This window comes from Pipra filicauda, unplaced genomic scaffold, assembly GCF_003945595.2.
Source record: "Pipra filicauda isolate LSUMZ 115617 unplaced genomic scaffold, ASM394559v2 scaffold127_size2900866_pilon, whole genome shotgun sequence".
Classification (NCBI taxonomy): Eukaryota; Metazoa; Chordata; class Aves; order Passeriformes; family Pipridae; genus Pipra; species Pipra filicauda.
Window position 1 is genome coordinate 1,540,177 of NW_024103740.1, and position 15,582 is coordinate 1,555,758.

At 43.0% G+C, this 15,582-nt stretch overlaps 1 protein-coding gene across 2 annotated transcripts in view; it reads left to right on the plus strand.

The window, feature by feature from the left end:
• XYLT1 (xylosyltransferase 1) overlaps positions 1 to 15,582 on the plus strand; it is a 183,692-nt gene that overhangs the window by 36,218 nt on the left and 131,892 nt on the right. The window contains exon 2 of one of the 2 annotated variants that reach the window (XM_039390223.1): positions 13,419 to 13,457. The exons of the other annotated variant lie outside the window; for it this stretch is intronic. Within the exon in view, the coding sequence (XP_039246157.1) occupies positions 13,419 to 13,457 (39 nt within the window). The remainder of the gene's footprint in view (positions 1 to 13,418; positions 13,458 to 15,582) is intronic. 2 annotated transcript variants of the gene reach the window in all.

Consider the following 15,582-nt stretch of genomic DNA (forward strand, 5'->3'; position numbering starts at 1 on the left):
AAGGGAGCTTCTTCCTATGGAATGTTCTTCTTAAACTGTGTTTCTATTATTCCACAAAGCTACAGCTCTTAAAAATGCAGTCAAGTCAGTAGGAGACAAAAGAGAAATAGATGGAATTTCAGATAGAAATCTAAAGTCAGTTTTAAATGCTTCTTGTGATGTCCCTCTGTCTCTTGTAACCTGTGCTGTGCAGGAGCTTTGCACCTTAAAGCAGGGTAATATGAGGTTTTATTAGTGTAGATTCAGGCCAAAGACTGAGCCCCTGTGGCTAAATTAAATGCCTATTTTTCTCTCAACCATGACTTTCTCTTACATGGAGGTTATATTCCTCTGTGTCAAAATATGTTGATATCCTCATGGCATGTCTTCTGCTCTCAGTATATTGTAGCTCTGATCTCCTTAAGTAGCTGTATATTTATTTAGATGTACTATCACAGGTTTTACAGAGAGCCTGTATCAGCATGTAAATTCAGCCTTCAGCCTCCACCAGACAAGATACTATAGAGGAAAACCTTTCAGCATTGGGTTCTAGATGCAACAATAGGGTACTTGTTTATATGGTTTTTCAGGCTGCATTTAGAGATGCTAAAAGTGTAGACAGATTTCAAATGATGATTTAATTGTTTACAAGTGAGTGTTTTCTGCAGCATACAAAAGAGATGAACTAATCCCCAAAGGCTTTTTGATATAACTCGAACAGATGATTTCCTGACATTGTTATATATCCTGGTTTAAGGCAATGAATAATTAGCTATTTAAGTTTAAAAAAAAAATACCTTGAGAACTAGATGTCAGCTGAAAAGCTGTCAGTAAATTTGGAACAGCTTTGCATGTCAAGTTGATTATAGCAATGAATAAAAGGAATTAAAGGAAAATGAACCATGCAGTGTGCAGTTTTTAACTTCAGTCTCCCCACAGTTTCTCCTGTCTCATTCTCCAGATTCCTAGGGTGCTTGTGATACTATCAAGCTGAGGAGTTCCCTTTCACAAAATCCTTTCCTGTGGGCAACTCTTTCTTATTATTTACTCCTCTTCGTAAATGTGCAGTCACTTGAAGCTTTACATTCAAGGATTTCCCCCCTCCAGACCCAAGTGCCATTAATAACATCTTTTGTCTGACTTCCTGAAATATGGAAAGCCACTTACTGCACAGCTTCAGTTCTAGGCAACTGCCTGGCATCAGGCAGGCAGCTCAGCTGAGGACAGCAGGTTCTCCTCCCCTGCACATCCAGCAAGATGCCATGTTTATCCTCCAGTAACAGAGATTATTTTATGTTTTCCGAAGTGCATGGATACAACAGAGCAGTTGCTAGATCTGACCTGAACTGTTTGCAGGCTTAGTGGCATGGTACTAAGTGAATTGCAATAAAGAGTTGTGGGGCCTTTTTAACAAGAGCATGAGGTTGGTTTTGTCTGCGGCTGTGCATAAAAGGGACATACAAGCTAATTAAGGTCTTACAAATCTGTTTCATTTAAGCAGGTGAATTAATGTCCTCTGAATTATTCAGCTTGAAAGTGAAATTGGCATCTGTACTAAAGTTAGGAATCTAGATGGGCTGAAATCCTGACACCTACACGTGGGGAAGCAGTACTGACTGCAGCGATGGAGTAGAGATACTTCAGGAGGAATTGTGAGACTCGTATTACACGAGCAATTGTCACTGTGGCATCTGAAGGCCAGTGCAAAATGGAGCTGCTGTAGGGCCATCTGGATGACAGTTTCTGTCTACCAACACAGAATACCTGTCTGATACGTTGCAGTGGCAGATTCTGCCCTTCTGACATCATCTGGACTGTAGTGAGCCAAAGCAGTGCTGGAAACCTGTTCCAAAAGAGCGAGGGAGCCTCTCCTGGCAGAGGCAGATGTGCTGTGTATGAAGAGATGGCTTCTTGAAACTAGACTGGAGGTGGTCTGACAGCAGTGATGCACAGAAGAAGGGCTGGGGGGGAAGGAGAAGAATGAAAACCTGGAAATTAAGGATGGGTTTGAGAGGTTCCTCACTGCTTCCCCATTCAGGCAGTGAGCAACAGTGCCTTTGCTTTGCACTGCATGTTACTGTAACCCTTTCTTTTGCCTGTGACTGTTCCTTGCCATATCATTTAAATGTGTGATATAGAGCAAGGTTTGTTTAAGAATGCTTTAAAATCACTGGGATTGGGAATTAATAAGTGCATGTCCCATTTTAGTACACCCATGTCGGCCTCAGTTGGTCCTATTGGAAATAAACCATCGTTTGGGGCTGCAGTAATTTTCCTACTGATGCAGCATAAATGCAGTGACAGTGTACACCAGTATAGCCATGCAAAGGCAAGCTCCTACAGTGTATTACTAAGTACTTGGCTGTTTATGAGGGGCTTAATGGCATCACATGAATGGATTGGTAGCTAAATGAAGGATTGACGAAGCTAATCTCTGTGAGAATCCTCTTTAATGAGTTAATGAGGTGTTCTTATGGGCTCCCTGCACACACAGATGCTAATGAGAGTTTTTCCAACTTACCAAGTGATGAAACTTGGATCTGCATCCAGGCTGATAATAAAAATGATGGATAGGTTCTGTTATTTGGGAAAAATATGTTTTAGTTCTGGCATGAAAACTGCAGAAGGGAGCCAAAACTGCTGTTCTACCTGCATATCCTTTATCTTTTATTGTAGCTTAATGATTAAACTCAGTGTCTAGTGCTAAACCCTCAGTACTTCCAAAGCTGAAAATCAGCAGGTGTACTTAAAAAACAAATTATTTATTCCAGCCTTTAAAGATCAGTGTTACCAAATTCCGTGTTGAAAAAAATAATTCAAAATTTTTCAAACCATTGTTTGGTTGGGGGTTTTTTGTTGGGTTGTTTTTGTTGTTATGTTTTGTTTGTTTGTTTTTGAGTTTTGTTTTTATTGTGGTGCTCGTTTGTTTTGTTTGGTTGGTTTGTTTGGGTTTGTTTTTGTTTACTTAAAGATTGGAATGTAGTAAGTTTATGCAGAGGAAGTGTCCGGTCCTAAATTGATTTATCAGGGACTTTAATCCATAAAACCACGATTTCCCCTATACTGGGGAAATGGGGAAAACACACCTTAGTGGGTTTTAAGGCATTGTGTTATTTGTAGTGATGGGATTTTTTAAATTCTTTTTTTTCCTGGCTGTGTTTGAACGGGAGGTCTCAGCCTTGTTGCTGTCAGTGGCCTCCTGCACACCTGACACCTGCCAAGGGCTGCATTGCTGCCACACGTCCTGTTTGACTCTGGGGAAAGGGAAAGTTGTTTATTTTCGGGGTGGGCAGTGGCAGGGAGGAGATGCTGTGCACTGTGTGGGGCTGGGGTTGGATGAGGGGGTTGGATGATGGGCAGCTGTGGCTGGAGCGTGTCTGATCTGCCTGCCAAGGATCTGGGGGCAGTATCCAGAAGGATCTGGGGGCAGTATCCTGATGCTGGACGTGTCCTCTTCACCTTCCAGCAGGCTTGCACCCGTCAGACACAATCTAGCTTTAATGCAATCATCAGATTTCACTGGCGTGCTCTTTAATCCTTGTTCCAGGTCATTAATGAATTTGTTCAATATGACCTCCCCTCAGCTCAATACAGTGCCGTTTATCATTATCATTTGTTTACAGTCCTGCAGCCAGTTCTCAATTCCAGTGCTGTGCTTGCCCCTTCCCCAGTCTTTTTGAATTAATTTTTCAATTAGGATTTCGTGAGACACAGATGCTGTCCTAAAATCCAGAAAATATGACCTCCACTGTGTTCCTTTAATCCACTCTCTCTGTAACTCTATCAAAGAACAAATAAAGCAATTAAATTTGTCTGGCAGGCTTTATTCTGTATAAAGCTGTACAGGCTGCTTCTCTTTCTATTACCCTCAAGATTTTTAGCTGGATTTTCTTAACAAAGCTGACTTACCTTTATCTTTTTTTTTTTTTCTTTTCTGTTCCCTTCCCCTCCTAAAAGACCTAGGGCTGCGTTCCCAGCTTCTTGGTGTCCTCAGTTTATTCTATTGAAAGATCCTGCTCATGGGAACAGCGGGATGGAAAGGCTCAGGGCATGACCCTGGCTCTGTGCCAGGTCATGCCCCTCTCAGGAAAGGCCCTGGGTGGTTGCAGAAGGGTTCAGGATGGTGAAGAGCTGAAGCTGCTGCTCTTGGATGACTCCACAGCCGTGCTTTGCTCTGCCTTGAGAGCAGGGATTGCGTGGGTGTCTTTTCCTGTGTGCAGTGCAAAATCTGGTGAAAATGTGCTTACTTTTTGTTGTTATTGTTGCTGGGGTTATGCCAACACCACTTAAGCTGGCCCACCACTGTATCTCTCTCTTTTCCCAGTGCTTTGATACGGATTTCCAGCTCGATTACCTGTGATAGCTACAAGTGAAACTCGCAGCCCTTGTGCTGACTGGCTGACTTGTGTTCACACCGTGGCAGTGCCTGACTCAGCTTTGAAACTGGCCGTGCCTGAAAGTCTGTTCTCTTGAGCTGTTCCTTTAACTTTTGAACGTGTTCCTTTCTTGTGGTAACTTGCTTGTCTGGAAACTTTAAATGAGCCTGATCTTTGAATTCAGTCACAGCCTTCCTGCTGATTTTTTTTTAAACCATGCCCTGTTTCATGTAATACTCTAGCAGACTGTTCTCGTAACAGATGATGACTGGAGTGGTTGTCAGCCAGGACATTTTTTTCCTTTAAATGCAGTGCTTATACACTGAACTGAATTAATGTCTCCTTCCAAGTGCTTTTTTATATAGCTTTTTAAGACACTTGGTTATTCCATAGACTTCTCTAGCTCTATTAAAATGTTGCATAAGAACATGTATCATTTTTCTCTTTTCTTTTGCCTAGAACTAGAAATAACCCACATCCATGAGTGCAATTATACTCAAACTCATACCCAGGCTGTACCTCCTGGGGTGCCCTCTCGGAGGCTTCCATGATAGCATCTGCTGGGGGAAGAAGTGGGCATGAAACCAGAGTTCACAGCAGCGAGGAGTTGTGGGGTTTTCAGAGGTGAGGTGGGGCATGGCGGGGAAAGATCTTTTTCAGTATCATCCAGTACACTTTGCTATCTCTAAACAGCCCAATTATATTAATCCAGGAGATTAGCATTCCTTGTCTTTTTACACATTTGCATTTCATGCTGAAGTTAATTTACTGCCTGAAACAAACTGTGCAGTTTGTTGGGACGACTCAACAGTGCAGCAAAGCCGTCGCTCCTGCCAGCTCTTAATAAATTATTAAGGAAGGCAGGACAGTTGACCCTTGCTCTGAGTCAGTCAGATCATCATTCTTAAGCACAGATTCGAAAAGTGGTGTCAGAGCATCTGTACTGTAGTAAGGTGTCAAGGCTGAAAGATAAGTCTGCCTGGAGTTAATCAGTTAAAACATTAACTGTCTTTTGCTTGTACCTGTGAGACAGCGTGTCTGGCCTGGGGAGCTAACTTATTCAAAATGTCAAAGCAGTACTTGGACAGCAGCAGCTCTATGGTCAGACATATTTTACAGACATCTGGGAAAGCTCCCTCCTGCTGTCTGCATCTGCTGGTTTTAGGCTGAGTTTATGGCCTTGGCAGAGTTCAGGGATCTGTGCTGAGCTGGTAACAAAAGATACTTTTCAGGTGGTAAAGCCCACCAAAGATAGGGATAGTTCCAGCTTCATTTTTAACTAGAACAGTATTTAATAGACAGAAGATTCAGTCTGTGGCTTAAATGTTTGGTAAGATGGTATGAATTTATTTTGGGTAGTGGTTTTTAGGGAGGTATTTGGGAGTTCAGGGCTATTTCCGGGCACTGACTGTTATTGCAAGCTAAGGAATAGTAGGTCTTGCTGTAGTTCAGGTTCTATAAATTACTATAGTCCTCTGTAAAGCTCCTACAGACAAGAAAACAGATTAATCTTTGTGGAAAAGCTTAGATTTAACTGAGCTGCGCTTCGACTGCTGGATAAGCACGCGATTGTTCATTTGGGAGAAGACATACTGTGCTCCAGTCTTGGGCAGACCCTCAGCTTTTTGGCTTTGAAGGAGCTACACTGATTTATTCTACTAGCCAAGGATTAGAGAAGTTTTTACCAAAGCCATCAGCTATTAAAGAGACTGCAGTTGCTTCTGGTGGTGAAATATCCAGAGCCGGTGTGCAGGAGACATTGGGCACGTCAGCTTTTCGACCTGACCTTTCTGTTCTGCTGCTCAATATGGACCTCACCAAACTACATCAAGGTAGTCAAAGACTAAGTAGCTGTACATAGATTTCTCAAGTCTTGCTGACTTGTTTCAAGCTAAGAAAACTTAAAGTGCTGTCTTTTTCTACAGCCTGTGTTGTGGAGGAGTAGAAATTACCTGGCAGCTCAGGCCTCTTCACATTTTCAGTACTGTTGTCCCAGACTTAATTTCCAAATGCTTTCTAATGCCTTTTCTTTCACGTGGAAGAACTTTCCCAGTATGGCAAAGAGGTTACCCTCCCTGCCACACTCAAGTATGTGCTGCTGAAGTTATTCAGTGGTGTGCTATTTTTGTTCTCAGTAATGTGGGTTCTCTTGACCCCTCTGTAATCCACACAGAACCCCCAGTGCGCTTGGACTGGGGACAAAAGCTGTAAATATTTGGGGTTTCGATCTCAGATTTTGCTATTTTGTCTTGAATTTTTGTATTTCAAATGGTATCTCTGCAGAGTTCATCCTTTTCATATTTTTGCTGTGTGTGCTCCTTTCCCCTTTTAGTAGGTGTTTCAATTTTTTTTTTCTTCCCACCTGCACTCCAGCCTTATTTAATCAATGTCCTCTTCTTCTAAAGGATTACAGCCAATTTCAATGTATTTATATACATTGATATATACATTCTTGCTTCTTCCTAATACTTTCCAACTGAGACACTCTCCCAGGTGTGCTGCAACTAAGGATGGTGAGAACAGCTCGAAGCATGCAGAGTAGCAGCAGGAAAACTGTGATATAGTTGCCATCACAGAAACATGGTGACTCACACTACTGAGTGCTGCAGTGGATAGCTGTGAAATCTTCAGAAGGGCTAGTCAAGGGAGGACAGCTGGTGGGGTGGCCACCTGTATGTTAGGGAGTGTTTTGATTGTCTAGAGCCTGTGTTGTGTGCTTAAGGGTGTTGACCAAGATAGTAGTTTTATGGACCTGATCATAAAATTCTGTGTCTCAAATTTTAGTAGATGTCCTGGCTTAAGATGCCCTCCCATTTTAGCAAAGCAGATGAGGAAATGATCATGTGTAAATATATTTTCCCCCAGTGGTTTGTTTTTGGTTAGGATCGGTTCTGCAATTTGGCCACACAAACACTTCATTTGTCAAAATTAAGGGCTGGCAGAGGCCACGTGGGCTCATGTTGCTACTGAGGAACAGGTTTGTTAAGCTGTGTACCAGTGAGACTATTAGAAGTGAGGGCATTAATTGCAACTCAGTGGTTTGGAGCAGCCTCTGCACATTCTGGCATCCTGAGAACTCACAGGAGCTGCAGGACCACCCGGCACATTTGAGTGGGGCTGCTCCACCTCCATTGTGGCCACATCTTGTCACTGGCACTGGTTCAGAGAGGAGCCCCTGGAAGGTGTCTGCATCCTGGCTTCACTGTGGGAGTTCTCCCCTCTCCTGGGGCTTCAATGTCTGCCCATGTCATGCACGGGACTGGGAGCAGGGCTGAGACCCGAGCTGGGGTCTGTACGGACACCGCGGGCGTGGCTGTCGGGCAGTCGAGAAGCAGCTGCTGTCCTGCCCCAACACTGCAGTGGGACTGTGCTGTCCTGGGTTACTGGGTGACACAAGTCCTTGCTGAGGTAAGAAGACAGCCAGCAAGCAGGGTTCAGCCTGGCCCTGCTGCTTGTCCTGGGGTCTTGCTTCATGCTACCTGCATCCCTCGGTGTTCCTGCTCCTTGGAAGCTTCTGTCATTGTGCATATGCTCCATCTGCCCTCTGCTCCCATCTGTCTCTTCAATGGACACGATAAGTGTCTGTGTCTCTTTGAGATATAAAAATTCAGGTGTGTGGCTTTCAGAGCAGACAGGTTGGCTGCCCCTTTTCTGCACCGTTAGTTTGTGTAAGGTGAAGTTTTATGTGCTTTGGGCTTGGCCTCTGACACTGCTTGCCTAGAGCTGGCTGCACTGGCTGGAATCCTGTCTTCACTAAATATTTGTTTCCAGACCATTGCAGCTGTACTAAGTGGTGGAAAAATTGGTATATTGATAGCACAGTAATTTCTTCCTGAGAACCTCTATTCATTTGATCAGTGTTAGTCAGGGGAAGAAATGGTGCAAATGTGCTCATTTCCAGTCTTGGCATTTCACGATCAGTCTTTCATTGAATAATTGTTCTTAACGCATCGTAGGAAAGATTCTCTATAATACTTTTCCTTTCCTCTAGCTGCCTTATGGAGGAGGAAAAAAGTCAAATAATAGCTTTTACACCTGTGTACTAGACCCTCCCAGATGTGTGTTAAGATGGCTAGCAGAAATAATAAAATTATGATTTATGTGACCTATCATGACAAGCTGATAATTCTATGGAATTGGTGTCTTTTCTTGAAAGGATCCTTTGCAGAGCAGTTACAGTGAGGTGCTTGGGTACATTAGTACTAGCAAGTCCTTTCTATCTTCTCCTCTTTGTGCAAACATTATTATGGAGCTTTTGAAGTTATCCCAAGACACAACAACAAAAAATTGTCCTAGTGCCAGGCAGACCACCCTGGAAATGCTCACCCTTCACAAGTGTTGGTGCAGCTTCTGATGGTGGGCAGTGTGGTAAAAATCAGATCTGCAAGAGCATTTTTTGAGTGACTTCAGAGCTTCCTGTCCCCTGCCCAGCAGCTCCTGTCCAGGCTCACCCAGCTCACAGGAGCACTGCCAGGAAGTCACTCTTCCCCACATAAGTCAGCGTGTGTGAGATAGCTGGTGGTGTAGAGGCAGCTGTTAGTGTGACTTGTGTCTAAGGGGTACCATTAAGGTTACTGAACACTTCCTGGAATAAGATGCTGGGTTTTGTTGCAGGGACATGTCTGCAGGGGAACTGCATGCACTGGTGCCCCGGGTGCTGCTCCAGGGCACTCGTGCTGCCACCATCCTTACCATGCGTGGGAGGTTACCTGACTTGTGTTCCCCCTCACTAGTGGAGAGGTGGCAGAAAGATGGGGAAGTGGCAGTCCAGGCAGTCCCTTCCAGTCCTGTTGGTTTTGTTTTGGTTTTTTGGGTTTTTTTTGTTTCTGTGAATATACACAGGTTTAGAGCCAAATTTGAGTGTAGGATAAAAACCACAGGCTGGCAGGCTAACAACCCCCTGGGTCATAAAATGAGTCAGCAGAAGAGACGAAGCCACAGTGCCCTGGGATAGCTGTAACCCTCAACTGCAAATTGTAAAAACAGCCCTGCCCACACAGGGAGCTGCTGTTATGTGGTCCTGCCTTGCAGGCAACAGAGCAATTGGAGAGGAGGTGTAAAATATCACTTTTAGGGGAATGTTTTGTGTTTTGTCTGAAACTGTGGTTTCGTGGGAAGAAGTATTTGGTGGTGATGTTGGCATTTGTTACTGCTTCTTGCCTTCTTACCCTGTCCCTAACTGCTGGTTCTTCCTTCGTATCCTCCCCCTCCTGGCTTTGCTGGCCACCTCTCTGCTGTGCCAGCACAGCTCTCTTTGCCTTGTGTCACGAGCTGAGTGAAAGAACTGATTCAATTGTAAAGCGACACAAAACAAATAAATAAAACTAAAAAAGAACTTTTGAAGCTGGTTTGGTTCCCCTGTGTGTCTCAGGGTCCAGCTGCACAAAAGGTGGAAAAACTGCTGCAGTGTGATGCTGCAGTTCTGCAGTGAGGGCATCTGTGACTGATACTGCTGGGGGGCCACTGCCCTGTGCCAAGGCACACAGCGATCAGTGCTGCCACCAGGCACCCAGAGAAGTGAGTAGAAACTGAGAGAAAATAGCTCATCAAGTATAAAAAAGCTTTTCACATTCCTGCCACGCTCGTCAAAGCTGAACAGAGCTGCAGGGGAACTAAACGGGCTCAGTCCTGAAGTGATGGAAGGGGCGGGGAGCAGGTTTGTCTGCAGGAACAGGTCCAGTGCAGCCAACAGCACTCTGCTGAGTCTAAGCACTGGGCTTTCCTGCAGTCAGGCTTAGATCATGTGTGATTAGATTGAGGCATAGATTGAGTTACCATATTAAAACCTGATGTCTCTTGAAAGTGTGCTAGAAAACCATATCTTGTGGTCAAGGTCCTGAGGTTCCTCTCATATTTCTCATATGACTTAGGAGTAGTTGGTTTATTCATCTGTACCTGAGTTCCTCTGAGTCTTCCTATCCTTTAGTTTTGTTTTGGGAAGGTTGCAATGTCTGTGAAAACATTTGTCTCTTTCTTGTATGGGAGTGAGACATTAACACTTTATGAAACACACAGTAACCAAACCCCAGAGCAGAGCTGCTGTTCTCAGTGTCACCTTTCAGTAGTAAACAGAGTCTTATCCTGATCGATCTTTAAAGGTAATTAATGTGTTGTGCTGTTAATACAGCACTGTCATACTGTTCACACTCCAGTTCCACTACAGATTTCATTTGCTCACAAGCACTGGAGATTAATGATTCATAGCACTTGAAAAATGGCAGTCTGAAATTTCAGAGGGGACGATTGCTGACATCCCCAGGGTTTAAGTATCACAACTCTTGTGGTACTGTGTCAGACTGCTGAAAACTGGTAGAACTTAAGTGGAACATATTCAAACCAAGCAAAACTTGGCACAGAGTGGTGCCACTTGTTCTGCTCTTTGTTCCTAAGCGTTTCCATGTGTAAACGTGAACGAGTGATAACTTTGGTCTTTGACTCAGACTCTTCATTAGCAGTTAATAATCAATGAGGGCAGGCAGGTTGGACAAAGCACAGAGGTTGTGCCTTAAAAGTGTGTACCTTCATCCCTCACATGTGGGCTGTTCCTGTGCACATTGTCATCCATAACCATCAAGATGTGCATCAGGCCATGCACATGAGCTGGAGGAGAATGCTGGGATTTACCCAAATGGGACATTTATTTGGCACTGGTGATAGGCAGATGATTTTAATAACGTGCCTCTTTCCTACAGTAAGAGTGAGAGTCTTTCTTCTAGGTTGCTGACATTTAGCTTGAATTTTAAAACTATTTTTTGCAGTTGAAAACTGAATTTGACTATGTTTATGTCCTCCCTCCTTCACCCTTCCCAGCTTCCTTATTGCCTTGCTTAAAGAGGAGAATTGGGATGCATTCTCTGCAGTTGTGGCTCTGAGAGCTGTCCTGAGTGTGGTACCTGTAACTGCATGAGTGAAACAGAAAAGCAGCTTGATAGGCCCATGCTGATCCATGGTGATCACAATGGGGAAATAATGCCATTCAAAACATGGTTTGTATTTACAACTTTCTTCAGTCTGGAAAGCTTTTGAAATTAGAAATTACCATAAGAAATCTTTTCTGTTCAGCAAGTATTGGACTTTGTTTGCCTGGCTTTTAAATAGTCTGAAGCCTTATCTTTTGCAGGAATCCCCTAATCTTTCCAGGATGTTTTATACATACAGTAGCTACTTCCTCTTATAGAAATATTGTCAGCTGGAAGTGAACAGTACATGTTGAAAAAGCTTTTGTCTGCAATCAAATTGGCACCGACTGAGAAAATCCAGATGATCTCCCAAAGGGGAGCCTGTGCAGCTGGGCTGTTCTTTGTAACAGTAGTATTTTGCTTTTTATTTAAACATGTTTTGTATTCTATCTGACATGCACACCTGCCAGTATTGTGATCTTCCTGCTACGATAGAAATCTGAGTGGGACCGTGTAGGACAATGTTGTGACCAAACTACCATTGCTTAGAGTCCAGCTGCAAAACAGATGAGTTTGTCCCTGCCAGGTCTGGTAGAGAAGAGCTGTGAGTGCTGCCATCGTTTGTTTTGGAGTAAGGTCACCCAAGGATGAGAGTCCTCTCACCTCCACTCTCACCTTCATATAATTCCCCCCCTCCAAGCTTAGCTGATGACATGATATTGGGATTTTTTTCATTGGATTTCCTTCCAGTCTTGATACCATTTGGCCAACTGTCAAATAATATCTACTACATCTGTGTCATAATGGTCCTCTGGTGTTAAGTGTAATCTTTCACAACTTGTTGTAAGTTAGCAGGGTAACAGGTAATCGTGGACTTTTGCACCTGGGCACACTGTGGTCCCTGGTTCATAACTTGCTGAGTGGAGGAAATGTGTATCAAAGGTTTCAAGGCCAGTTTCCTCCTTAAATTTTTTTTTTCCTGGTTTAATAGCTTGGTTTTTCATTAGTATACTTATGTTGATTATTTTTTAAAAAGCTGCTTTATAGGCATAATTAAAAGTAAAAGGAATATATAGTTTCTTGGAAGAAAGCCAGTTTTTTTCATTCTGTTCTGTGATTTAGCCAGAGTGAGAATCACAATGACTCAAAACTAAAAATTAATCTCAGGAGCCTGATAATCTGATAGACAAGAATTTACTAAACTAGAAGTTTAGACAGATGTGATGGATTTAAGAGGAAGCACCACTGACCTGCTTCCACTCTGTTAGGCTTTCCAATTAAACAGGATGTAGAAACCAGACCTTGCAGAGGTCCTGGACCAGCAGGACTGAGGTTTTAAATGTCCCTTATCCTTTAAAAGATGTTTCTTTAAAAGATTTTAAAAGATTTTGCTTGTGTGCTAATTCTGGAACACTAATGTTGGAGTCTCCTATAGGGCTGTTATCTCTTTCTAACCTTTTAATTAACAAGCTAAATAGACAATTTTTGTGCTTTTGTGTTTAGAAGCTCCTTAATGAGGTTTGAATCCTCTGGCCAAGCTAAGTTAAGAGTTCAGATTTTGACACCAAGGAAGATGCCAGACTGCAGAAAGTGCACAGTGCATTTGCATTATAATGAGCAGAGCTGGAGAGAGACATTCATCAAGATAAAATATTAATGGAAAACAAAATAACCACAGCTAACTGGAGCTGTTGGGAGGAAAAATTTTGCCAGGGATGTGGCCAATCCTTTCATCATCAAATCCTGATCAACTTTCTGAAAAGGTTATAATGCCTTGAAATTACAAGAGAGCACCAGTCAAATATTAATCTCGTCTAAAACCAGTCAATTGTAATCTAAGAAAGAAATGTAAAAGAGGATTAAATCAAAGATGCAAGGGCCTGCATGTGGCCTTGAGTTGTTCTCTAATATGTTTTTGGTATACTCCTGTTACTTCCACTTTTTTTTGCTCATCCAAATATTGTAGAGATTCTGTAATTTCTTTGCAATTTCCAGATGTCTGGAAAAGTGGTAACCCTTAAAACAAAACAAAAAACCCCTGCCATCCTTGTTCAAGCAAGTGTATTTTGTTCCTAATATCACTACTTTGGACCAGTAACAGCTCAGAACACCTTCCTTTCCACTATTCCAGAGTAATGGCTGTTTCTGTCTGCTCTCTTTGTAGATGGAACCTCCTAGTCCCTACACCAGCTTGGAGACTCAGGTTAGTACTACCCCCCATCCCACTGCTTTCTTACAGGAGACACTCAAAGAGAGGGCTGGTCTGGTGCTGCCCTCCATATCTATGATGTTTAACCCTGCTGGTGTCCCTGGAGAAGGTGCAGCTGTAGGAACTGTAGCCATAGCTCCTGACATGACTGACTGGGCAAGGAGAGAACCAGGCTCTCAACAGGAAACAGTAGATACAGCTGGACAACAACAGAATTGACTTGTATAAATCAGAAGAGAGGATGCAGCCCTTAAGGCAGTGTGAGCATCCTTTCATGGGATTCTCATTTCTTTTTGTATACTCCATTTCCTAGCTGTTTTTCTGATTCCTGCTGCTTGTGTGTTCCTCTCAAATACTGTTGTGCTGCTGATTTTTTTCTTTAGACATTACAATGAACAGTAATGAATCTGTGGAGCTGCCTGGCACTAGAAGGTCAAAGTGACAGAAGGGATTTTACAAAGTCACTGATGCTTTGATTTGTGTTTTCTAACAAGGCAGCATCATTGATTTCCATTCTCGCTGATCTTTGGGAGACAGCAAAGGCAATGGTACTTGCATACTGAAGATGAGTGTTTATTCAGAACACATTTCCAATGCCCCTTAGTGACTGCATAAATATTTCTACCTTTGTCTTCTGCTGGCCTTTCTCTGGGGAAGGCTTTTGGCTGTTTTGTTATTTGTTTCAACAAGCCTACTACATCTATTTTATGGACCTCGTTTCGGAGCCAAGCCTTTGTGAGTCAAAACTGGCAAGGAAGGATCACACAAAGTTTGTTATACACAGTGGCACTATAAAATGGTATCAAAACACAGAGTGCATGATAAAGTACTGATCTGTGTATGATGTAGAACTACAAATATACAGTAATAAGGAAGACCTTATTACTGACTTAAAATAGTGTAAGAACATGAGTTTGTGTCAGTGAAGGTACAAGGGGAGAATGCACAAGTGAGTATGAGCAAGAGAACTTCTCACTTGGAGGAGAGGGGAGTGACAAGGAGATCATCAGCTCCAGCTGGTACAATGCTCCAGCTGCTGTACATTATGGCTGAGGTGATGCCTTCAGCCCCAGCATAGGAATTCCTTGCCCTGCCCTACCAGTCTACATCTTCCCTGACCTGCATGTCCTTCACTCTTCTGACCCATTACCTCCTTGCTAAAGCTGTCAGTGCCCCCAAAAGTTGCTGTGTTTTCAAGGGGCCTTAATATTTTTTAGGGTCAGGGAGGGCATAGGCACATTTTTTAATAAATAAGAAAGGTAGAAATTAAGGGTATGCTCTTAAATGTCGGTATGTCTTTCAGTGTTACTGAAAGCCACATCGACTTCTGAATCCATTTTCTGTAGAAAGCTGATTACTTCTGAGGTTGCAATACATGAAGAGATCCAAACCCAACTTCTTATGGGCAATGCACTTGTGTCCCAAAGTGTCCTAGACTGGGAGCTCCTCAGATGTAGGAGCTGAGACCAGACAGGTATCCTGGAGAGCAGAGGGAAGAACCTTTCTCTCTCTGAGAGGTGGAAGTAAATCTGGGTATCACAGCTGAAGTTCAGGGTGCAACTTTGCTTACTAGGAATATATTTCTCTTTACCTGAAGAGGTTAAAAGCATTCACATTAACGGTGGAAAGTTGTTTTATATCCTGACTAAGAGGTTAGCAGTATGAACTGCAAGTGTCTCTGTTTTCTCTGCTGTGAAAAAGCACTTTGAGAAAAATAACATCAGCAGCTTTAACATTTTACAGACTTGAACAGGATGTTAACTCAGTTAGTAAAGAATCTCCAATTTTGCAGAAGTTTCCTGCATGCTTTATTCCCTTCCTTTTTATATGGGGACAGATGGGAGCAGAGGGTTGCACTGCATTCCTTTGAGTAGACTGGTGAGCAGCTTCTCTGCTTTGGTGGTTTGCTGCACAGTCTTGGGATGAATCAGCTCATTTGGGAGTTTTTCTCCACTGCCCTCTGGTTTCCTGCCTCGGCTTGGTTTGGTTGGTATTTTGAATGTTGACATTTCAAACCCATGCTGTGCTCTGGAGGCCTTCTCATGAATTTTTCATATAATTTCCCCTCCTTTCTCTAGTCTTTCAATCAGCTGTACAGCTGTTGAAAATTTTACAGGTA